The 25125-nt window shown below is 37.2% G+C and overlaps 1 protein-coding gene across 4 annotated transcripts in view; it reads right to left on the bottom strand.

The window, feature by feature from the left end:
• Positions 1 to 25125, bottom strand: part of RAPH1 (Ras association (RalGDS/AF-6) and pleckstrin homology domains 1) — an 84400-nt gene that overhangs the window by 50787 nt on the left and 8488 nt on the right. For all 4 annotated transcript variants that reach the window (XR_014853446.1, XM_085066265.1, XM_085066267.1 and 1 more), the window contains exon 2: positions 1046 to 1165. Coding sequence is in view for 3 of the 4 variants with exons in the window: in XM_085066265.1 (XP_084922391.1) it covers positions 1046 to 1165 (120 nt within the window). In the remaining variant the exon portion in view is untranslated. The remainder of the gene's footprint in view (positions 1 to 1045; positions 1166 to 25125) is intronic.

Raw genomic sequence — 25125 nt, 5'->3', positions numbered from 1 at the left:
CTTCAAAATGGTTCACACCACTAAAAACCCTTCACAGTAAGACAAAATCCAGCAAGAATTAGTATATACAGATTTCATGTCACACTCTTCCATTCATCTCAGAAGGCAAGGTCCTTTCTTGCCCTGCGTGTATGACCTCAGGAAAAAAAAGGAAAAGTAATTTTCCCCTATAGCACTATATACATTTGGAACTTGCTGGCAGAGCCAATAACAGAGATGAGCCTGAATTTGAAATCCTCTTACATGATTAGCTTAATTTTCCATCAGTCTTTGGCTAAGATGAAGATGACAAAAACTGCCTCTTCTCTAGCTTAATGACACTTCAGTTATCATACCTTTGGTTAATCTTATATGATAAATAGGGAGAAGATTATATATGCTATTCAGGAAGGCCAGTTCACACAGCTGAAAAATCCCCCTGCAGGTAGTCACAGAGAAATGACCTATCACCCCAGGAGAGCAACATACCATGCAAAATCCAGGATCTGCTTCTGAAGCAAAGGAAAAGCATTAGAAAGAAGGAAGGACCAAAAGATGTCCTATCAGCTGCTTCTCCAATGCAGGAAGAGCACTCTGGAACAATGCTGAGTCCTTGTGAGTGTATCGGTACCCGATTATGTTATCAGTGGCAACATTCACAATTTTTTCTTATTGCTGCTCAGGTGCAACAAATAAATGCTATCACAGTTGGACAATGTCAAACCACACGTTTTGAGACACAGCCTCTCCTGTCACCTAAAGTCCATGTTCCCCTATAAACATGAGGACAGAATTACAATAATCAATTCTAATAATTAACTCCATAATTCCTGGAAGGAACCATGCCCTTTGGGATAGGTCACACTAATAGGTTGTGCAAAATGAATTTAACAATCTTAAGACATGGAAAACAAGCCAATTTATAAACCTTTAAAGATTACTGAACTGGTCACAAGCTACAGTCTACCTTGCTGCAAGTGGCAGTGCTAAACAGTTAGCATCCAACTGAAAAGAAACATAGTACTAAGAAAAAATTATTCTGTGAGATGACTGAAACCTCCCTCACCTGTGTGAGTTTGTCCAGTTCGCCCAGCCAGGCCCCAAACATCTTGTCGAGATCCTGATCCTCCTTATCACTATCTTCTTCTGCACCATGGTCAAGCTCTTCATCTGATAACTGCTCCATCTGGAAAAAAAAAGAAATTTGCTACTCAAACTTTCTTATCAGTGTCTAAGGAACACTTTCAGAAATGTAGTAGCTGACACCAGTTTTTTAAGTCAAAGCACATGTCTGTCCATAAACTTTATAAAAACTCCTGCTTACTAATAAATACTTAGTATGAAAGTCACAATGGATAACTCCAAAGCCATTTTTGCAGCTCACTTTTGTAAGAGCCATCCAGAAAAAGATTAAGAACAGAGTTCACAATATTTAATATACCATCAGAAATTCGTGCTAGCCTTGCATATGCCTTCATTGCCAGCTATTGTTGGCAAAATCTATTGACATTACGTTAGAAAAATCCAACTCTTGTCCAAGGAATTTAGCTAACCACAGTTAAGCGACACCATTCAACCAACAGGAAGTGCAGTCTCACTGCACTGCAAATAGATCACTCTACAAATCTGTAAACAGAAATGCTTAAACTGGCCCTAGAGAATGTCAACAATACATTCCCTGACACAGCTGAAATCTTGGACACTGACCAGATTACTTCAGTGATACTGCACAATTTTTATTCAACAAAGGAACCTCTCTCTGGAAGCAAAGAGTCACCATAACATCTATCAGATCCTCCTTCATTCAACATATTTGTGACCAAGGTAAAGACAATGTTCTCCAAAGTTTATCTGTTATTATCTCAAAGAAAAATAACCTTTTGTTTAAATTTCTTTTCCAAACATGTCCTCCAGCTACTTTTATGGAGCTAAGACACACATGCCTTTCTATGTACACACAATACTGATACAGATAGAATCTGGTTCAGAAAGAGAATTTATATACTTGGTGGGGCAACAATCTAGGTAATCATTTGGAAGCAGTCAGGCAGTACAGAAGGGTAAATTCCAGAGATGTGCTATAGAATGTCCAAAGACACATGAGATCACCAGAAAGAACTACACAAAAAAAAAAATCAATAGTGAGTTGTACAGCTTGATTTACTCAAGTCATGGGCTACATAGTTATTTGCTACACAGCTTTCCAAAAGCACCAGTTTACATTTCATAAATTTAAAAACGAACTTTTTAAGTGCTACTCTTCAAGAAAAGACAAATCTTGGTATGAAAGACATCAATGTCCAACATTGTAGAGTCAAACTGATAAGAGATGTTACAAAAGATGATAAAGGGTTATCTCAGAGAAAAAACTACTCGATCCACTTTTTATTTTATATGACAGTTCTCATGCAAAAAACCAACAAACCCTCTATGATTTCAAAATAGTCTTCCCTTGTATTTATAAATTGTTTTCATTTCACTTTACCTTGATGAAATAAATCAAAGTAGACTTCAGAGGTGATCTGTAATTCTGAAGTCAGTAGAAAATAATGTCTACCATGGAAGCAAGATACTGCCATCCACTTGCTCCAGGCAAAGCTGCTTCAGTCTACTACCTGAGATTCTACTTTTGTAGGAGAGCACAATGCAACCTTAAAAGAGGCAATAATATTAAAGCTAACTTGTCATGGCACACTGCACTGCACAAACACTGAACAGATTAAATTCACCATCTGAATCTCGTTTTTTCCAACACTTGCTTTGAGTCCTGCACTCTAATGAATGATGGGAAGTGCTTCTTAAAATCTAAGGGTGATGCTGTAATTGAAAAAAAAACCCCAATATGCTTATGTAATATTGCTGCATCCTTCCACTATGACTGCACCAGTTTTTATATCCTGTAAGTCAGGCATGCCTTCCCCTGCAAGATTCCTCTCCATGATACCTCCTGCAAGTCCTCCTACGTACAAAACTGCAGACAGCATGGTAGCAGCAATTCACACGCTGCCTGAACTTCTGCAAAGCAAACCTAAGCTGTATTCCACTTTTATCCCCCTTCAAAGCTTTGCCTTACGACTTAGGCTTTTACATGGACCAGAAATACTGTAAACTCAAGAAAAAACCCATTATGCTTAACATGACATGGTCAAACTGCTGTAAAAGTGTTCACATTTGACAACATAGCATTTCTCAATGCCTAGATATATTTGAAGAAAAGAATTTTTATTTTAAAGCTAAAGGAAACTATTAAAAGAGTGCCTTAAAAATAGGACTGTGAACTGGCAAGTCAAATAAGTGGAATCTGTGACATAAACCACTCAAAGCTCAGTTATTTACAGATACTTTACACTGCTAGCCTTTCCCTTTTTGAGCTGTTTTTAACACTTACTCTGGTTAGATGGACTTGTTTTGCAGTGCATTCATTACATAGCACTGTTCATAACTCACCATTTCATTAAGAGAAGAGCTTGATCTTTTTACTAATATTTCTGAGGATCCATGCTGTGGAAAGCATTCTCAATTTCCCCTAAACTGTTACTTTAGCGATTTTAACTTGGCATCATAGACACTGCTTTGGTTCCAGTTACTCTGAAGACAGAATTAGCAGCCTAAAGAGAACTTTTACAAGTGACGTACTGTTGTGTCAGCATGTCTGGCACTAAACTGTATAGTATTTGCCAGCTCCTTGTAGTCCCCACCCAAGCTTCCTAACGTCAGCTGCATTTCCTATGAGCCTGTCAACATTTACTTGCAAAAGGCACACAGAGGTTAGTGTCTCACTTCAGAAACAGCTAATATTACGCTGTGAGTTCTGTAAAAGGAAATCTGTCTTAGCACAAGTTCCACAACTGGAAGATATCCCAAAGAACATTATTTAAAGAATTAATTCAATAAATTAAGGCAGAGACAAAACGCTCAGAAAGCAGTATATGAATTTCTTGGCATAAGAACTCAAAACATCAACCACTTCAAAAAAGAGTGCACATTCCAATTGAAAACTCCAATTTTCCTTTTTACAGCCATTTTCTTTCTTGCTGTTATCACAGCAAATATGCACCAAACTTCAGCACATCATGATCTAAGTGGGAGTCATTGCACCTTTCTAAGGATACAACATCTTTATTTATAACAAGAAAGAAAACCAGCATAGATACAAGGGGTGATGGGTTATGTGTGTTTTGTTTAGTTGGGTTGGGGTTTTTTTGTTGAAGGAGTCATTTAGAATCGAATTAGATGTAAAAACTGGAAAGGGAAGAATTGTTCTGATGTGACTTCATAAAGTAAGCCACTTATATTCCTAAAGCATTTATAGAGGAGCAGATTTTAAATAGTTTTTGTTTCTGCCTAGCTCATACCAGATTACATGCCAAAGTAACTTCAGTATTCAAGCTGCTTTCCAACACTTCACCTTCTATTCTGTTCAAGTGTATGTCAGAGTGGAACATAAAGAAAATGCGCAACATCATTCTGAGATACCTAGATAAAATAAAGTGTCAACACAGTATTGTGTTTCATATGGAAGTAATGCTTCCTGCACTAAAACATGGTCTATGCATCATTTCGTTATCCACTATGGACTGTGACAGTCTATTTCATGTTTGAAATGCTACTAAAACAGGCAGACTCCTGATCACTCTAAGTCAACTATCTAGTTTCCAAAACAGTTAATTAGATTTCACCTTGAAATGCATGAAGCACAGTATTCTAATATTAGTTTATAAAAAATTATTAAGGCTTTCATTAGAAGTTACCAGTTGTAACATTTTATCATAACCGGCTGTTTTTAATTACACTGTAAAAAAAAACCAACAAAAACAACAACTCACCAATAATTTAGGGGGAAAAAAGAGAAATATTTACTCTTTTGAGATGATTCTTATATTCTTAGTATGCCAGGACAAGCACACTTGACATAAAACACATGAGGAAAGATGGAAAGCCCAAGAACAATGCTTCAAATATAGCATTTCAACATTTTCTTGAGAAGACACCACCACAGAATTCTAAAACTAAGAAACAGCTGTCATCTGAAAGCAACAGCTTTGGGACAGAGTTAAATTATAATCAAAGGTGTACCTAAAGTGTCTTTCACTGAGACCCTGGCATGAGGGAAGTGTCTTGCACTGACACCCTATTCTGCACACTTGCATGTTCAGACAGTAGTTCCTACCTTAAATCAAGCCAGTTGATTGAGACAAATGAGATTTTTATTATATTAACGATATCTCCTTATAAAGAAAACACTCTGCACTGAAAAAAAAGCAGTTGTAAAATAATTAAGTTGCAGCTCTTGTCTATACCACAATTAACTGATGATGCAAAGACTGTAAGAGAAACAAAAATAGAATTCTGAGTCCAACTGGAAACACCAATATGCATAAATAAATGTGTTTATTCACCATAATTTCAGAGGAACTGTGATAAGAATTCTGAGCTAGAGATGCTTCAGTATGTTCAAAACCAACTGACAGCATAAAACCCCAAATGAAAACACACCACCTTTCAGGCAACTGATGTTTTCACCCCCAACCTTCCTTAATATTTAAACACAAGCTTGTACACGGCCATGCTTGCTCCTGAAATAACAATTTTCTTTCTAAAACAACTATGAAATTTGTTACAAAGATGTTTTAGGGATGCAGTAGACAATACACAAATGTTTACAACACCATCTCAAGAAATAACTGGTTTTCTGTGTTTTAAAATCTAGCCTCAGGAATGATGTAGCATACCCTGGTTTGGGAAACATACTCTGTCTGGACCTCATCCAGAAGTCCAAGTTCCTCGACTTGTGATCATTCCTGTGTCATTATGCCAATATCCATTTCTGTTCAAATGTTGTATATGATAGAACACTACAGTAATATAGCATACAAGCACATAAGCACTGTGTGCACATAAACACCAGAGTAAGAATCTAAAGCAGATTTTCATCTCTAATATTCATTCACCTGACTGCTTAAAGAAATAAGGTTATTTGAACAGAAAAAAAAAATTGAAATGCTTTCTCAAAACTGACAGCCAAAGCTCACATCCCTGTTCCATGTTTCTACACATTTCCAAAATTAAAGTCATGGTAAATAATGACAGGTACTTTGAGCACAGACCTTGTTTGTACCACATTAATCCTCTCTCCATGTGACAAGGACCAATCATATTTAGCACATTTTTCAAAGTAAGAGATTCTTATGCTATAACTGACACTAACATTTCTCCTTTGAATTTAATACCACAGCACGCTAAGCTAATGACAGTGCAGATCACTTGCTTTAGTGTTTCTGTGTTTCTTCTTAATAAGCATAAAGTATTCTGAAAATAATTACTCCTGAAAAAGATATTTGGAGGGGGATTAGAAAGTTATAGGAAGCTCTTTGTTCATTATCCAACATTCTATAACCCAGTTTATGTTAAGAGTAATCTAGATGAAAACCTGAAAAAAAAGGATTTGCTTTCTTTAAGCTTCAAATAGCATAGGTAATAGCTGAATACATCCCAAGGCTCTCCTGCAGTACCAGACATTCCAATGACTCTCAAATTCAAAAACTGAGATACAAATCTGTCAGCCAAAAAACTCAAATTCAGCACATTCCAAATGAAAAAAATCTTATGCCAAGTGAAAACCCATTTCAATATACTATTTTGAGCCAACTTTGAGTTTCGTTTTTCTTTTTAACCATTCTTCAGGCAATAGTCTTCCAGACTTGGCAGTAACAAAACAAGGTGAAAACATATTGAATGTCTGATAAAAGATAAATCTTCAGACATTTCATTGAAAGCAAAGGGACCTTTTATAACCAATACTCTGAAATACTGCGGGTGGACCTCTTGAAATCCTGGACATCAATATAAAATCGACAAAAAAACCAGTCACACATCAATAGATTGCAGACATAATTAAGGTGTATAAAGCATTCATTATTACTGTGACGACCTTGGATTTAAGTCTACTATCTATTTCCTGCCCTTCCTTCCTTACTCCCCAACTTGTGAAGGGTATTTTCTTTATATCAACATACTATCTGCCACAATTAGATTAATCTGTCCTGTCCAACTCACCTACACTGCAGCTATAAGGGAAGCAAGGCACTCAGCATTGCTCTGGAAACTTGTTTTCATTTAATTCCACACTTTTTTAAAAAACAAACTGATTAGTAGCAATTTGAAAATAGCACTGGCAAAAAAAGAAACATGTTTACACACATGGATTCTTTAAGCTGTTCTGCAAAATTAAAAGACATCATTGTACTTTTGCAATAACTACGATTCTTTAAACAGAGTAAGTCAAGAACAGAACATGCAATGTACAAGACTTACTCAGAACAACTGTGAAAAGAAAGACAATTCCACAATACATTAAAAGAGTTTTAAAAGCAATGCACGGTTTGAGCATATTTCTTTTTCAAGTATTTTACTTTATATCAGACAGTCAGTCTAGACTGCAGAACTCCAGCAAGTATGAAAACCAGGCATCCTCTCTTTCTGGTCTTTTCAGGTTTAACTGGGAGATGCAAAAACTGGACAGCCCACTGTATTCCCTCATTTGCCCGCTGATGTGTGCAACATGCAAGAATGTGTCTTTGAAACCACAGAAAAGAAACCTGGTGTCTGAAAATGCATGTTTTGATCTGTACACAGGCTACAGTTTCAATGAAAGATCAACTATGGCTGCTGAAAGTAACAGTTATTCAAACATACACAGCATGATTTCTAATGCTACTCTTAAAATTAAGCACATGCCTCTACAAGAACTTGCCTTTGCCTCTAGCTGTTTGTATTTCAAGCCCAGTCAAACAACAACCTTTTCACTAAGCTCATAAAAATATTTTTCTTTACATTATTTATAAGTTTGTAATATAAATATTTATAGCACACAAGTGAACACATAACTTACATTTTAACAACTGCTAATAAAGCAATTGTTTGAAAAATCAACTGGAAGAAGAAAAAAAATCTTAGTCAGATATCAGAACGTAACATCAAAGCAAATTGTCTCACTACTTCTGGAATCCCCCAAAATACATCCATGCTGTATATAGCAAATACAGATTTTCTAAAACTTGGTTCTGTTCATGAGAGCACTGTTATCCCTTTCAGATTCTAACAGACTGTTCAACAGCTACCCTCAGAGATTCTAACCAGGAAAGTCAAACATATCCCAGTTGCTCCCTGCTCTTCCACAGATTTAACACCCAATCTTTATAACAAACCAGACACAGATAAGACAACACAGTATTCTTCACAGACAATACAAATATGAAAGAATCAAGACCTTTTTGGCTAGCAGCATGAAGAAACAGAAAAACATACTTCTCCATGTTCACATCCTCTGCAGTTCCCTTTGTATTTAAGCAGAATTTATACACTCCCCCTCTAACTTTACTTGACACTAGCACCCACAATTTCCTGAAATAAAAACACTGAAGATACCAGAATGTTTACTTCATCATCTTGATTTCTAACACTGGAAAATCATTCTGATGTGCCACAGCAAAACCACCCACAAAATACCCACCCTTCTTTGTTTGAAAGCTTTGAGAAGTAAAATGAAAAGTGCATCAAGCAGAATACCCTGTATTCCACAGGGTTGGTTTCCGCTTCTAAGCTGTCTTGGTATTATTATGACTTTATATTGACTCTACCTTTCCATACTTGCAATCTGAAATTTTAAATTTGTCTCCAAAGTGTGCCTCCTTTTTACTGAAATACATTTATAAGATCTTGTTTCCTGTACGGTAAGGGAAGCACCAAAATTACAGCAATGTCACCAGAAGAATCTAACTGCATTTGAAATTTGCGCTGTTGGGAAGGCACACAGTAAAACCTTTATTCCCTCCAATATATTTCAGTGCCTGACTCACATCTAGCCAAACAGATGCTGCCTTGAAAAGAAGGGGCTTTATCAATCATTGTATCCCATTTCCTGAACCAAGATTCCAGCCAGAGTACCCAAGTGGACATTAAATTAATTCCCACTAAAAAAGCATCCTAGATTACATCATGTCTCACTGAACAGTCTTTATGAAGACAAACTGAAGACAAGTATAAAAAATATTTAGATCCTAAAAAGAAAACTTGCCTCAGCTAAAGTATTTTTCAAGTAGAAGATAAAATATAGGTGCTCTGTAAAACAACACTCGTAAGTTGCAGGAGCCAGCATCTTAAGACTTACCAGCTGAGACTAGAGAATTTTCAGCACAGTCTGTCTTCAGTAGGTACATATATACGTCGAAACTACATTAGCTCCAATTTTCCAGAATCTTCATTATGTGGTTATCCTAACATAAATACTGCTGCAGCATCTCTGCATTCAGTTTTACCTTTGGAATGATGCCCAAAAAAGAATAATAAATATGAACAAGCAGACTAAGAATAGGTATGAATCTTGTTGTAATATTTGGCCTAATGCACACATCTCAGGGAGTACCCAAGTATTCCCATAGCTCTGGCCCAATAATAACAATCAGCAGGCTAACAGCAGCACTTTCAGGATCACTCTGCACTTAAGAAGCATTAGCCCATCAATCACTCAAAAATTCACATCTTTTTACAGACTGGTCTATTGTGCCTGTAGAGGGTCTTTTTCCACCAGGAATAAATACTCAAATAAACTACTTTTTACACATACACTAAGTTGTCTTTCAACTGTAAGAAAGCAAAATAAAGCAAGTAACTGTCAACTACCCATAAAAGCTGGACATCTCAACAGTGTTTACTGTTATAAATGGTATAAATGAATGAACAAACCAACCGGGAGAGGAGAGATGTAAGAAAATCACTTAGGTCATAGGTCAAAGTACAATGCAGGTGGGAGTATTTCCTCCTAAGACTGAGCTACTATATGCTTTAGTTCAGTTAAAAACTAATTTTTGCTCAAGGGACCCTCTCAAAGGTTAAAAACAAGCATTATGCCAATGCTCACTTAAGATACCACAGCAGACATTGGCATCTGTATGATGTGGGTATGATCTAGAAGTAGTTGCCAAATCCCTTTCCACAAGGACCTAGTGGCAGCCTATGAACCACGGCTCAAAAAACAGGTGAGTAATGCTTTAGCTATGATAAATAAACAATATTCTTCACAGCTTGCTTTTATGTCAGGGTATACATTGTTTACACTAACCTCAGCTGCAATAGGCTGGAAGGTGACTTAGGATTCCTGGTAAGAATTAAGACTACATTATGAAGAGGTGCATTTCACTATAGCTGGAACTACCATCTCCAGAAAAAAAGATTTAAAAAAAAAATCAAAACCACAAGTGTATTTTTCAGAAGACCCACAAATTAACGTTTGATACCTTTAAAGTACATAGGTGTTTCATTCTTAGCATTTATGAGTCAACATATTTTGCTGTTCATAGCTGGCCATGACAAAACTGCATGACCATAAGAGACACCACGTGGAAAAGAAGTATTTAGAGGATGAATAGGGAAATAATCTTTTGGCTGGAACGTTTATTTAAGAAGGAAAAAGTATATTCAGTTTAGAACACATCTGATTTACTTTAAACCCACCTCTAACAAACTGAGCAGAAGAACAACACTGCCTTAAACCAAAAAACCCCACATATAAACAACAGGCTACCCTGGCTCAACTAATTTTATATTTTAAGCCACTAATAAGACCAGATTTAAGTACTCCAACTGGCAGTCAACTTTCATCCTCCAACTTCATAGCAAACTGTAAGGAGAGACATAAACCCCCTCTCTATCCCCACCATTCTTTTGCATCACCAACCTCTACATAGAAGCATTCGTGTTTATTAAAGTGTGAGAGGTAGATGGGGGGGGAGGGGGAAGAGGAAGTACAGTACTGAACCACGGGGTTACCAGAAATGGAATTACTATGTAAGGAGAGGTTTTTTCGTGGAAGAGCTGTGTCTTGTGGAAGGCTTGGAAGGGCTGCATTGAGGGAGCAAAGCTGGGAGAGCAGAGCTCAAGAGAGCCTTGTGCATGTAGAAGAAAGAGTGATATGGGGCTCTGGACAGAGACGAGTCCTAGCAGTCAAAACTGGAAGGAAAAGCTGCAAGTTATTAGGAACAGGGCAGTTTTCTGTGAAAGGAAAGGGGAGGGGATCATTGGCAGTAAATCAACACTGCTCACTAGGTAGTGATGTGAGGCACTTAGGCTGATGGGGTCCTTGCCACACAATGAAATTTGCGAGCAACTATGTGGCATGAAAAGGAGAAACTACAGGCAAGTTCTTCTGGATATGGATAGAGGTGAAAAAAAATATTTATGAACCTCAAAAATGCCAGAGAATCACTGCTTTGTGAGAGTATTTTACCAGCATCTTCCCTTGGGTCTTGCAGGTCATTAAGCAAAATTTCAGATACTCATAAAGCCTTATGTGCCACATCAAGACAGAAAGCCAGCATCCTGCTGCATCAACTTCAATTCACCATCTTCCTTGATACTGTAAGAATCCAAGTTGTATTTTGAGAATTCCACCAGGTGAGAGAAGAAAATAAAAATTGCCTGAAGGATGTCCTACACTTGCTCAACTTTCCTTCTCTTTTTCTGCTCAGAAAGTAAAAGAGAAGCTGTTCCAGAAGTGAAGTCAATCCACAAAGCAATTTTTGAGTGACATCTGGTTGAGCTACAGGGCAACGCTGGATGACACCTTCACTTTTCTCTAGTAAAGCCTGCACAAATTGCTGAAGAGGAGAAAGTCTTAAGCAGGTATTTAGAAAGATACACTCATCTCTGATAAGAGCTGAAAATACAACTTAATTCTTACTTGCCATTTTAGCAGAATGTGACTGAAAAGCTCTCTCCCAAAGCTTCTGACTACCCCCCTCAAAACAACCCTAGCAAAAAAACCAAAATAAACAACACTCCACCTCACAAAAAATTAAACCAAACAAAAACCCAGAGAAAACTGACAATAGGTCTCCCTGCATTTTTTTCTTTTTAATACTTTCTTCTCTTGGGATTTTGGCTTCTATGTTAATTCAACATCGTTTCTCTCAAGGGTGGTTTAACAATCTTAAAGAAACAAGTCCACATAATAGCTCAAACTATTATCAGCAACTGGAGGTATAGAGCAATGAAATTTGTCACAGACTGCCAACAGGAATCTAAACATTGCCTACTGAGCACTGACCTCAATGTCTAGCTTATAAGCCTTCTGAAACTAATTTAAATTTTTTTAAAATTAATTTTATATACTTAAGATATGCTCTAAAGATATATGTTCATACTGAAAAGCTGCATTACTTCAGTTTCTAAATAAATCCTGGCACCAGAAAGTGAGGGAGGGAAGCAGGGAGACACACTACTACTGGGTACCACTCCCTGGAAAAAACAGCATTTAAAGCAAGAAAGCAGCCTCAACATAAAAAAACCCATTTTGCTATGTCAAAGGTTAGTGAAGTCTAAAAGCCAGTTAACACCAACTGATGCATACCAAAAGACTTTATCTAGAATTTAATTGCCTCAAGATTAAGACCTAATGTAAATATTTAACACAGAATCAATGTTTTAAAAGCACACATTCCCAAAAAAGTACAGAAATTACCTTCCATAGCAAAAAGGAAAAAAGACAGTGTAAGTAATGCCACTGAGAAAGCAAACATGAAACTTCTACACAGTTGGAACAATCATGGAAGATGGGGCTGACAGCTGGGTCTTGTTAAAGGAGGACTTTAAACAGAAGTATTTAAACTCATGGGATTAGGCCAGCATTCCTAAGAAATGCTGTTCAGATCTTAAGCTGCAGAGACCTTGTCTAAGCAGCTCAGCAAATGAGTCACATAAACAACTACTGTAAAGTCTGCTGCCACCACACTAGGAAGCTTTGTGAATGAAGCTTTTCTTGCATATGAAAACTAAAGACAGAGTGTTTTGCTATTGGATTGGGGGGGGGCGGGTAAGGGGAAAATAATCAAATAAGTCAACAGACTCCAGACTGCCACTTAAAATCATAAGTTTCAAATTTGCTTCCCAAAAAACTATCTTTCCTCAAACATTTAAACTAATGAGATTTTTAATTCAGTGAACGGTAATTCTAAACTGGTGGCTGAGAGCAGCTATCATACACATAGACACATTTATGCAGTGCATTATGCTTCACTTTATGTTTTGCTTACAAACATGCTTGGAAATTCAGTCAGTCGGTATTCAATTATTCGTTCTCTTTCCCAAGTCTGATGCTGTGGTAAAGGCAGGGCAGATTTAGATGAAAACAAAACAGAACAGCATAGGCTGACTAAAATAATCTTAACATTTATAAAAAGCATTTTAAAAAGTAGTATTTTTTAGATCAGATTGATACAAAGCCATCTTGAGTAACATGGGTACTTGTTTTCCATGCAACTTTTTTTCATGACTGAGCTTTTTTCAACATCAGGACTTTGTAGCAATGGTCATACTGACTGAAGATACCATACACTAGTCTCATTTCCATGCTGAGAGACACAAGTTCAGAGGGACAGGAATGAGATACTTCATGGCAGTCACTGATCTGGGGATAGAGACCCTCCTATCACCACTGAACTGTGAACCTCAAGGGTCTTGGCAGCTTTCAAGCACTTGAGAAGAATGGTATTCTACAGGACAGTGCATGGACTTTACCACAGAATATATTCCCACACAATGCCCAGCAGCAAAAGGCAGGATTATTTCTTTTAATAGCCACTACTCTTTGACTGCCATCCTGGCAGCCACAGAGGCTCTGCTCCATCCTGATGGATTTGGAACATGCTACTCAATGAAGAGTCATAGGTGAACACAACTTGTGTATTTCTCAAGACAAACAGGGGAGTAACTTTCAAAGTAATTTCCATGGCCCACATTCAAGCTTCCCAGGAAAAGCAAAGCTGGGAGTGGGCTCTGTGACATGCCAAAGGTAGCAGATCATCTGTGCTTGCCCCTCCAGAAACAACGTCACCTAGAAGCACACACTGGGCTGTGCATACCCAACAGCTCCAGTCACATAGGAAAGGAGGGGCTGCAGCACGCTCTTCCTCCTTCCTGTTCTCTCCTGGGATAAATATACCATCTGTTCAGATGAAGAAGTTGAGCACCAAAATGTTACTTCCAACAGCAAATCCTTCCATTTGCCCTATTCTCAGAAACATGCTAACGGCAAAGGGGCAGCCTAACTCCTACCTGCATTGCTCTGCATGATCAACACATTCATCAAATACATCCCAAACTATTGTCAGCTGAGTAAATCTTCACACTCTTATTCTTAGCCATGCATTTGAGAAATTCAGTCAATTTCTTATTGTTATCAGCATTTAACCACTGCAGGATATTAATAAAAAAGCCAAACTACAACACACTTTGGATGCTGACACAACTGCCTCAGAAGCAACAAAATTGTGAAATTATCTTTCTCTCTATTCCAGGATAAATTCTCTACAGTCCTTTTCAAAGGAGTTTCTGGAAAAATGTCTCTACAAGCTTTCCTGATGTCTTTTCTTTTTTAAGCTCCCACTCCTCCAGTTTAAAACAACTTATACATTAAAGCTTGAGCCAGGCTAACACCTCACTGCTGTTGTGGAAAGGAAATCTCTTTCCTCTCCATCCATTAGCATGTTGCTCCAGAACATCACCGAGCCTGCTCAACCTTCTAAACCATCAGAAAACCCACTCAACACTCCAAACACCAAAACAGTCTTTCTGCTGCAGCAGCAAACAGAAATCGATTGCCCAGTGACTGGACAAATAATAGAGCAAACACATTCTTTTGAGTTCATACTGGACAGCTGGGAGAAGGGACAGCGAAAGAAACAAGTGGGACTTCCCCTTTTTGGAAGCAGCGAGTTCACCTGTAACAGGTTCACATGGAATCTGCAACTCCACTTCTAGCTCAGAGTGTACTGTAAGACTCAAGCATTTTGTTTATGTTCCTAAGTCCATAATAATCAGAAAAGCCTACCTTTCCCATTAGTACATAGAAATTTTCAAATGCTACCTACTGTAGAGCACATGCAATCACATACGTATGACACTGAAAAACCAGTATAATTTTGCTGAATTTGCATTTATGTTAAAATTGGATCAGTTTCACCAAATGAGTAAAATAACAAGCCTTAATAAATTACCTTCTCTACAAACATATTTAGAGCTTGTCGTTTTTATTACAAGCACTTAATATTTTAGTACTTTTCAAAAATCAAGTTAATCCCTGGAGAAGACTACATTTAAACAGCAGTTGGAAGAAGGAAAAAAATCACGAAACATTAGCACCCATAAATACATTTATAATTCTGAATTCAGAAAATTTCCAATTTAAACTCTGTAGCACTGAGGCACAAGATATGAAAACATAGCATGCCCATGCCGTTAGCTTTCAAATTAGTGGCTAAACACAAAAATGGCATCTTACCTTTCACACTTTTCCATTTAATGCTTACAAGCACTGGTCAGACATTTCTGCAAACTAAAAACTTGTTTCACAAGCATGGGACCTTAGATGTATCTGTGGTATTTCTCAGAACTAACTCAAAGACAACATGCCTGCTTGAGAGTATGTCTGTATAGATATATATAATTTTAAAAAAATATTATTTATATAATAAAAGCATTGTCAACATAAGCTAATCACTAGAGTAGTCTCTAGGTATTTATAACATTTAAATGTTTGTGCATGAGCAAAGGTGCAGCTCTGTTAAAAAGCATCACAGAACTGATGACATACAGGTACAACTGAACACAAATTCCACCAAACCGTACAATTGGAAGGGGCTCAGAGTTTAACAGGCTTATATTTGTAGCGCTGTTTTCCCAAGTTTTCAGGAACAAACAAGACATCCTTCCCTTGGATGCAAACGTTCCTTTGCCACATGAAAAGGTATGAAGTGGCATGAAGCTGCACCAGGGGAAATTAAGCCTGAACAGCAGGAAAAGGTTCTTCACTGAGAGGGTGGTGGTTAGGCACTGGAACAGCTCTCCAGCAGCGTGGTCAGAGCACCAAGCCTGCCAGAGTTCAAGGAGCACTTGGATGATGATCTTAAGTCATGTCATATGGTTTTGGTTTTGGAAGTCCTGTGAGGAACAGGGAGTTGGACACAATGATCCTTACTGGACCCCTTCCAACTTGAGATAAACTGTGATTCCATGAATTATCTCCTCTGAGTGCAGCTACAACTGTGCAGTTTACTACTAAGTGCATAAGTTAAAGTTCAATTTCTTGTTGTCGGAACCATACACATTAACTAGCTGACAGAGGCTGCCTCTCCTGGCAGTGTAAGAAATATTCTGCAGCCTTCACACAAAAATGATTATGTCATAATACTCGAGTTCACATTTGTTTTAATGTTTGTATGTGGCTTCATTCAGATGAGTATTCACAATCAGCTGGCACCACCAGCATCCAGCTGAGCGCCTCTGACTGCAGTAAGCAATGAGAAATGAGGTGAGCAGCTTCAGGCAGAAGCAACAGAGCACCCTTCCTCCTACATTTCTTCACAGCCCTCCAGACTACATAATCTGCTTTCAAAACTTTTACATGCCAGTAAAACTACATTTGGTTTGGGGGTTTGCACCTTGTTTTTTTGGGTGGGGAAAGGCAGCGGGGAGAGCACAAAAGGTTAATGTTATACCATAATACTTTCAAAAACAGCTTAATTCAAATTCTTTCATAAGAATACTGGGATCACTCATAATTCCAGGCAAGGAATAATAAGGGCTCACAAAATTCTGTGTAATGACCAGAAAGTAACAGCACCAAACTAAGTCTGCAATAACTCAGGAAAAGTAAAAATTTTTTAATCTTTTCAACACATTGCCCGAGGCAGGACTTCGAAATTCCTTTGGAATGATACTTATTTTAAAATATCTTCTGCTACATCTTTACTTGGTGTAAAAAATACAAGAACCCTGCTACTCTGCTGTACATCCCTAGTACCTTAATTCTAAGTTTTTTGATAGAACGCTAATTGCAACCATACCCAATTTTTGTTTCCCAGTGTTTGCAATCATTTTTCTCTTACAGAAAGATGAAGAAGGACCCTTATATTCTGTTTTCTAAAAAAGGGAGAATGACTACTTTCCAATGTCCTTGCCCAGTGCAGACATATCTCTCTAGGACACTCTTAAGGTTTTCCTAATGCAAATGGCATCTTAGAAATTTTTGGTTTCAAGAGGTGTACAGAGCTCAGTAATCAAACAAAGGTACCAGCCAACTGTACTCTTGGCCGTGGCTAGAGTATCTTGTGATACTCTGCACAGACAGCTTGTTGCTGTTGAAATCATGTGGCCTCTAAAGAGCATCACAAAACATATATACTGTATTTATTATTACTTTATTAGACAATTTAGAGTCCAACACACAAATTTCAGAAAACTTCAAGTAAGCAACAGTTTGTCCAGCAACAAATGTTACTGGTTTTTTTGCTATCACAGCTTAATATTAGATGCCATCAAGGCCGAATCATTCCTGAACTCAATGGGAAAATGGAAAGTTTGCAAGAAGTCTAAACAGATGACTTTTCTTAACTAGCCAGATATTTTAATTGCTTCATCTTTCCCTGACAGAAATGTAGTATTATTAAGATACTGTTTAAACAATAAAACCCAACAAAACAGAACACCTTTTACAGACGTTGATACTACAAGTCTGTTTAAAAACCTCAAAACTTTTGTAGATGAGTTATTAACACATGCTATTTCAGCTTTTTCTATAGAACGTAAAAATTCATGTCTTCATATGAAAACAAAGAGATCCAATTTCAAGAATTAAAATTTAGTTAGAAAACCAGGGCTAAAAATGAGCTTAATACCATATTGCATACTGAGTTTGCATCATGCTCCAAGAGCCATGCCCTTCCTAAGGCAAATACAACCCCAGTTTACAGTATTGATGCAGCCAGGTTCAGTTCCCTTCCAAAATATTTAAGCCTGTGTCCATAAGGCTGATTGCCAGTGCTGTCATTTCCTTCAGTTTGGAAGGCAGCAGGAAACATGGCTCACAACAAATGCAGGAATACCGGACATATACAAACAAAACAGAACCTACCGTCCACACTGAGCTATTTTTGAAGTCTGGCCAAATCTGCAACTTAACCATAGTGAACACCTCCCAGGATTAAGGGTATTGCGGTCATGAATTCTCACAGCTGAAGATTTTTCTGCTATATAAAACCAGGACAAATTCTTATTCTAGACATACATTCTTTTGGCAGGACCACGGGAGGAGGTTATATCCAGCTCACAGAAAATTAGGTCACCCATTTCATAAGCAAATATAAACTGCATGCTGAAGTCTGTAAGCATTTCATAGACACTGTCCCTCAACAGAAATTTGGAAGGGAATTATCACAAATTCTGCATACAGCTAGAATAATTATAAACGCAGGAGGAAGGAAGTTCATATTTACAACCTTAGTCAAACAAAAAAAAACATTATATCATCTTAGCAGCTGTGTAAGAATTTGGCAAGGCTCTGAGTAAAGTTTTTTTCTGAATATCCCAAAAGAACAATTATTTTTGTTTCCTGGAACATTTCTTCTTTGGTATAAAGACCTCTCTAAGGATTGAGCCAGATGAATAAACTACAGAATACAACACTGAAAGTGGAATGTGTACCACAATGACTATTTTTACTGCTAAAGCAGCTGAGTTGACCACACTGTATAAGGAATGTAATTTGCGACACTAGAAATGCTAATTATTTGGACCACATTCACGTCTTCATAAAGACAAGGGTTGGCAAGAAAGAACTGATCTGGCATTAATTTGCTGTAGCCAAAATGAGGCACAAAGCAGCAAGAGTAGCTGTTTACAATGTAGGTGACAATGATCAGTTTAAAAGCCACATTACAATGAATCTCTTAATTCAGTACCATCTCAATATTTAAAATGAAAATAATTTCCTAGTTGTGTTTGTCTACTGCACTATGAAAAAGTTTATGCAGATGCAGAAGTTTGTAGCACATTCCATTAGCCTACAGTCTCATTTCCTTGGATTGCTAACAGTGCAGTGTGAAGTGGCTGGAAGATTTTTATAGTTTCATTTTTTGCAGAAAAGATTTTTACGCTTGCATCTTAGATCTTTATCTCAAGCTGAATCAAATCAAAGCAGTAGCACCATGAAAGGATTTACAATGAAGCTTTGAAAAAGAAGAATTATTTAATGGCTTTTATAATTTCTCTATCTTTCTTCAGACTTCAAATGCCCATTCAGGTCTAAGTCTTGCTGGCACCTTCCTCCTTTTACCCTTCCAAAAGATTTATAAAGTTTTGTTGATAGGAGCTATAGCGTAGCATACTCTAAAGGGCCAGCTTGTAACAAATCAGAACAGGTTTAAAAGTCAAAAAGGAAAACAAAAAATCATTTTTGCAGAGTTATAAATTTCATTCCACGTGGAGCTTTCTGCACATTCTTCCTTCAACCCAACACATCTCTGCAGTAAAGGTAGCTTATAACTACTGAATATAGCTAAATTCCTTGTGTATATTTATTTATGAATAACTTATGGGAGGGTCCAGGTCCAGACTGTAAAGGAATGTTTCATTTGATAGTGCCACACATCTGTCTCCATCAGCAAGAGGGGAACACTGGAATGAAACAAAACTGCTTCTTCAGAGGGTATGAAATCTATACAGGCGATGGACTTCATCTATCTTCACCCTTCAGAACCGGAGATGTTACTCCATCAGAAAAATGAGGTGTTACAGCTCTTCCTATTCAATCACCACCTTCTTCTTCCTCCTTTTCCTCCACAAGAAGCATGTTAAAGTGCATTCATCCAGGTCAGGGCATCTCGTCTTGTTCATTTACATCACAGCAAGCAGTTCCCTTACTAACTCGGGAACATGAAAGAGGGATGGGTAGAGAACATGGTCTGGTAACCAGAAATATAGCTCTTTTGTCATATATCCCATGGCATTAATTTCCCCTCTCCTTCTACTCAGTAGTAGAAACAGAATTAAAGCTAACAAAGCCTTTTGGTTCCTGACCGTAGAAACAAGGAAGTATCTTTTTAAAAGCTGGCAGATTAGGACAAGGCAGAACAGCTCTTCAATCAGTATGACACATCAGCAAAGCCAACGAACAATGAAATCTGATTTTAAAATGGATAGTCTAACTTCAGTAAAACATGATCAGTGTTTTCTGATTCTAGTATCCAAGAACACTTTCATCAATACTTTTCAGGAAGACTTCTAGTACTGTGACAGGGACTGTGCCACATTAGACTTCAGATGTAAATCTTTAATGAGAAAAATGTTTTTTCATACCACAGCCTGATGAAAGACAAGCTGGCTGTTTCTAGAATAAATGAGAGAAGTTACATTTGAGCCTTTAAAATAAAGTAATAGAGAACCATAACGGAGCCCACCCAGAAACAGAGAAGACATTTGAATTTTCATAGCATGTAAGTGTATTAGGAAACAAGTGCCTGAATTATGTTATTTGTGACTCTGCGGCTAAAGAGATTTGACATAAGTCACAGGAACAGTTTTTAAACAGTTCACATGATCATCAGCCATTTTATAAAAATATAAGAACATCTATCACCATCTGAGTTAGGTATCTAGGTTCAACCATCTATGAGTACATGTAGGTTCTATATATTTTTGTATAGAATGGAAGATTGAGACGTTAATTGCCAAATTGATTTTGCAGCTTGGGGTGGGACAAAAATCAGACTTAAAATCAGATCAAAGACAACCCAAACATTTAATAAAGTAGAAAGGAAAAGGTTTTTATAGAAAAATAACCCAATGCTTTTTGACACTACTATGCAAAATATTTCAGATGCTGTATCCAAAATAACCCCAGGCTACAAATAAAGAAAACCAAAGAAGAAATAGTTAACAATGTTATGAAAATCCAAGTTTCTCTACATAAATCTTCTGATTCACCTAACGCAAATAAGATGCGTTAGATAATAAAATTCCTTTTTGCAAGAGGAAGTGATAGCAGAATGAAGAAAGAGTATTAAGAAGTCAAGAAAGATTCGTGTATTTGGGACTGGACAATGTTACACACATACAGAAGACAGTAGATACCATTTAAACAATAATTTTACAAGTCAAAGATTGGAAGGAAAACTTTACCAGCTTTGTCTTAAAAAAGCCAAGAGACCACAAACAAATACCAAAAAACCCCAACCAGGAGACTCTCTGCGCCTTTGCACATAAAGAAAAGCAAATGAGGTAAGTCTACTTTCTGCAGAAAACATAAAAACATGCCCAAAGTCAGTGGAAGAAAGTTGGGAATGATTTCCACACAGTGCTCTTATTGCAGTGCTAAGCAGTGCTGGTGACATGGGCCAAGAATGTATTCTCTGCTATCATTTTCTAGCTGCAAATGTATTAAAAAGATCAGAAAGTTAGAAAGAACCGTTCTATTTATACCAATACACTTTTTGCACACTTGCTCATAAACAGCACTAGTAAAGAGGCACATAGTATTACCAGCATTACTAGACTCCTCAGATACTTAAATACCAATAAAGTCTTTAAGACATAGTTAGGTCTTAGGGTTGGTTTGCGCTTTTTTTTTTACTTAACTATTTATAGACAAGGTACGTTTTATTGTGCTGGTGAAGCTGAAACAACCTCTGTTTTCATACAGCTGGATTTGACACTCAGCTGAAATTGTTATTTTGCATGTAACAAAAATCCTTCAACACGCTTTGAAGGATGATACATAGAAATAGAATAAATACAGATGCAATTACCTGGGTAATTTTCCCATAATATTGAAAGAAGTCTTAAAAACAATTCTGTTTTACTCAACTCAGAGAAAACCAGAGATATGGATCATGTTGTTTTGCTGTCCTTTTTCTGTTCAACAGTATTCTAGAATCTTAACCTCACATTTTGATACTGTCTGATTACACAGCAGTGTAACAAAAGCCTGACATAACTGTAATCAGAGAAAAGTTAGTGCAATAACGACTCTTTGAAAGCCGGGGCATGAACATGCACAGGGCAATTTTAGTCAAGAAACTAGCCAAAACTCATTATTTAATAGCCTTTTACTGTTCTAGTAGCTAGAACAATCAGCAAGGAATGACAAAACAACGAGGTGCTAGCATGCTATAAGTAGCATTTGCTGTCAGAGCTGCCAGTGGAGCTGCATGCTTATTAAGGGAAGTGACTGGCTCTGGTTCCATTGCAGCACCACAGCGAATGCCCACCAGGAATTCACTAATGCCTGTTAGCACTGTTTCAAAGGCACTGTCTCTTTCCACTGCACAACCACTTATGAGCCCTAGAAATGAAACAGCTCAATCACAAGCCAGAGTGTGCCCCACAACATCACTCAAGAAGCAATACCTGTGAAAACCAAACGGGAGGCATTCTAAGTCCTTGTTCCTGGCCTCAACTTGTTATCTGATGTCACAACCTTCTTTCAGAAGAAAACAATTAAAGAACAATATATCATTCACATGCTCTGTGCTACGCAGTCAGGTCAATTTTAACAGTACCTCTTTCCAGCTCTATTATTGCTAACAGTTAAAAAACCCTATTTTTAAAAAATCAATCAAGTCACAGAAACTGAGTTCTCAGCCCCTTTTTCAATTCCTCTGCATCATCTAAGAACTCATCCCAGCTGAGCAGACTACACATGAAGCATAGGACTAGCATAGCTCATAAATACCATCCAACCTCCAACCATGAGCCTTTTGAGATGGGGAACACCAAGAACAATATCCTGCCCAGTTCTCAGTGGACACAATATCTCCTGTGGGACAGTTCTAGCCAAAGACATTAAGAGCATGAGTGCAAACGTAAACCCAAGTACAGGAAGGAACTGAGCACAGAAAAAAGTATTTTTCTACCTACCCACTTTCAAATCAAGAAGCATTTCAGAAGCAAACATTCCAAGAGCAATTCCCAAAAAGAGGACAAGAAAGCTACACATACAAATTTCAAACCTACTCGTTGTCTGCAACTCAACTAGAGGAGTGGAAGACTGTATGAAGAAAAAAAAAATGAATGTAACATGAGAGCAGAAAAAGTGTGTTTCAAAGATGACAAGGACAGCATTTAATCCATAATATAATGCTTCCTCTGTGGCAGACCTAACTTCCTCTTTTAATGTCCTGTTCCTCAAGACACTGTGAAAGCTCAGCAATACAGAGAGGGCACAAATTGATTTTTACATAATGCCAAGTCATGGATATTAATTCAGTGCTTATTCTGATAATCTTTGAAAAGTAATAGATCACAGTTAATTACAAACATACTTTCTAAATATGATCTGTAAAATACGTTGGCAGTACAGTGACAATAAAAATATAAAAACTACATAGTTATCTATCTGTATGCCATTAAATACCAGGCTATTACATGCACATCTAATGACAGAAGGATCATCAGTATGTACTACAGTTGAAATACAAGCCTCAAATCACACATTCAAAGTAGTTCCACATAGCTACCTATGTGGTAGCAGACTGCTGCTATCCTCCCCAGTGAAATGTTACTCGTCACATGATGAATGCAAGCAGAACTCGAGAAATTATGGCAGAAATATTAAGCAAACTAAGAGCATCTTTTACTGGACCTTCAATTACCTCAGAGTTGTGCCCTTCAGTTTAATAGATGACTCCATCACAGCATTACAGCCCTCCACAATAAGTCATGTCAGGCAAAATTTTAAGTTTTCTTTTGAAAAGTGAACTAATAATGTAATATTTTAAATAATTAACCATCTACATATTCCAAATTCTACTAAAAAACCAAAACAACTTCACACCCTACATATCATCATTTCAAACAATGGCTATCACTAAACTCCAAAAAGTTAGATATTTACTGTGAGTGTCTTGGAATAAACAGACACAATAAAATGCAATGATTTATGATGCATAGTTTACACACCGTATCCAGATACAAAATACTTAGTCATATTGCAAAACCAAGAAAAGCCCTACTTTTTAATATACCTTAGTTCAATATTCCTGTCAATAATACTGGCTGAATCATTCTAAAATACCAACAGTTCAACTCAATTCAGAAGGAGTCATTTTATGAACAAAGCAGCAGCTGTTGAATCTATCAGTAGCTGTGCCTTCACAACTCTTACGGGCACATCGTCATATAGTGAAGGCATGCGCAGTTGTAAACCCAAATATTTAAATCCACACTGCAAGGCAAAAAGAATGCAGACAACATAAGGCCAGCTGCAATTTTTACACTTTCATAAGAGAACAACCAATCCTTTATCTTGCTTTTCAAGTCACTCTGAAATAGAAAAAAAAAAAAGATTTAGGCAGCTTTAACTAGAACAATGTACTACACAAGACACATCAATATCTTGTAGCATTGTATCATATTTCATCAGAACATGTGTACAGAAATATTGTTCTCAAATGCTCACAGCCTGTCACGAGTTGTATTAAAAAGCATGCCAGATCAAGCTTATCTCAGAAAGTTAATGAGAATAACTTAAAAAAAAATAATTCTGGTCTCCTAGTTTCAGGTGACATACATTCTAAACAAATGAAAAACCGCGTACCTTCAAGATTAGAAAAAAATGCAGGTGGAATTCAAGCTCAGAAGGGGTTATATAAACCTATTCAAAATCAAAACACTAAGGTAAAGTCCTAAGATAAAGTCTTAGGAAGACATTGTTTTAAAGCACATTCTCCTGTTTGGCAAATACAGTCCTATTTTATTACTTGTTAATGCATCTTTTACACTAAAGTATAAAAAGACATGAGGTTGGGCAACAGTCACATTATACAGGACAAAATTTGCATCGCCATCTTCAAAATTAGAAAGTATATGCTTCACAAGAACTGGTGGAAAACATTAATAATCAGATGTACTAAATAATGAGGAATAATTTAAAAAGTGAAAGATAATACCATATCTTGACTTATGTACTGCACTCAGATCAGTCTTTAGGCCATAAAGCAAGCAGGTTCAATTTAAACACCTTACGTGAAAGGACAGCAAGGCAGTGTGTACATTAAATCAAAGTAATTTGCATCAAGTGAATGCTTTTTAACTACACTACATGTATTTTAAATTTAAAGGCCACACAAAGCTAACATACTTTCAAATGATCTAGAAAAATAATGGACACATAAAATCATTCCCTAAGCTTTCAGGCCTCCCACTCTACACAAGCTAACTTCCTACATGATACTGGTAAATATATTGACTACCTGATCCTTCAGGAGAATGAAGATTGACACCTCTTTACAAAGAGAGAGGCACCCAAGTCATCACAGT

Source organism: Lichenostomus cassidix, chromosome 7 (genome assembly GCF_008360975.1).
Source record: "Lichenostomus cassidix isolate B80296 chromosome 7, HeHo_3.0, whole genome shotgun sequence".
Taxonomy (NCBI): domain Eukaryota; kingdom Metazoa; phylum Chordata; class Aves; order Passeriformes; family Meliphagidae; genus Lichenostomus; species Lichenostomus cassidix.
This window is presented reverse-complemented; position numbering and strand designations above follow the sequence as displayed.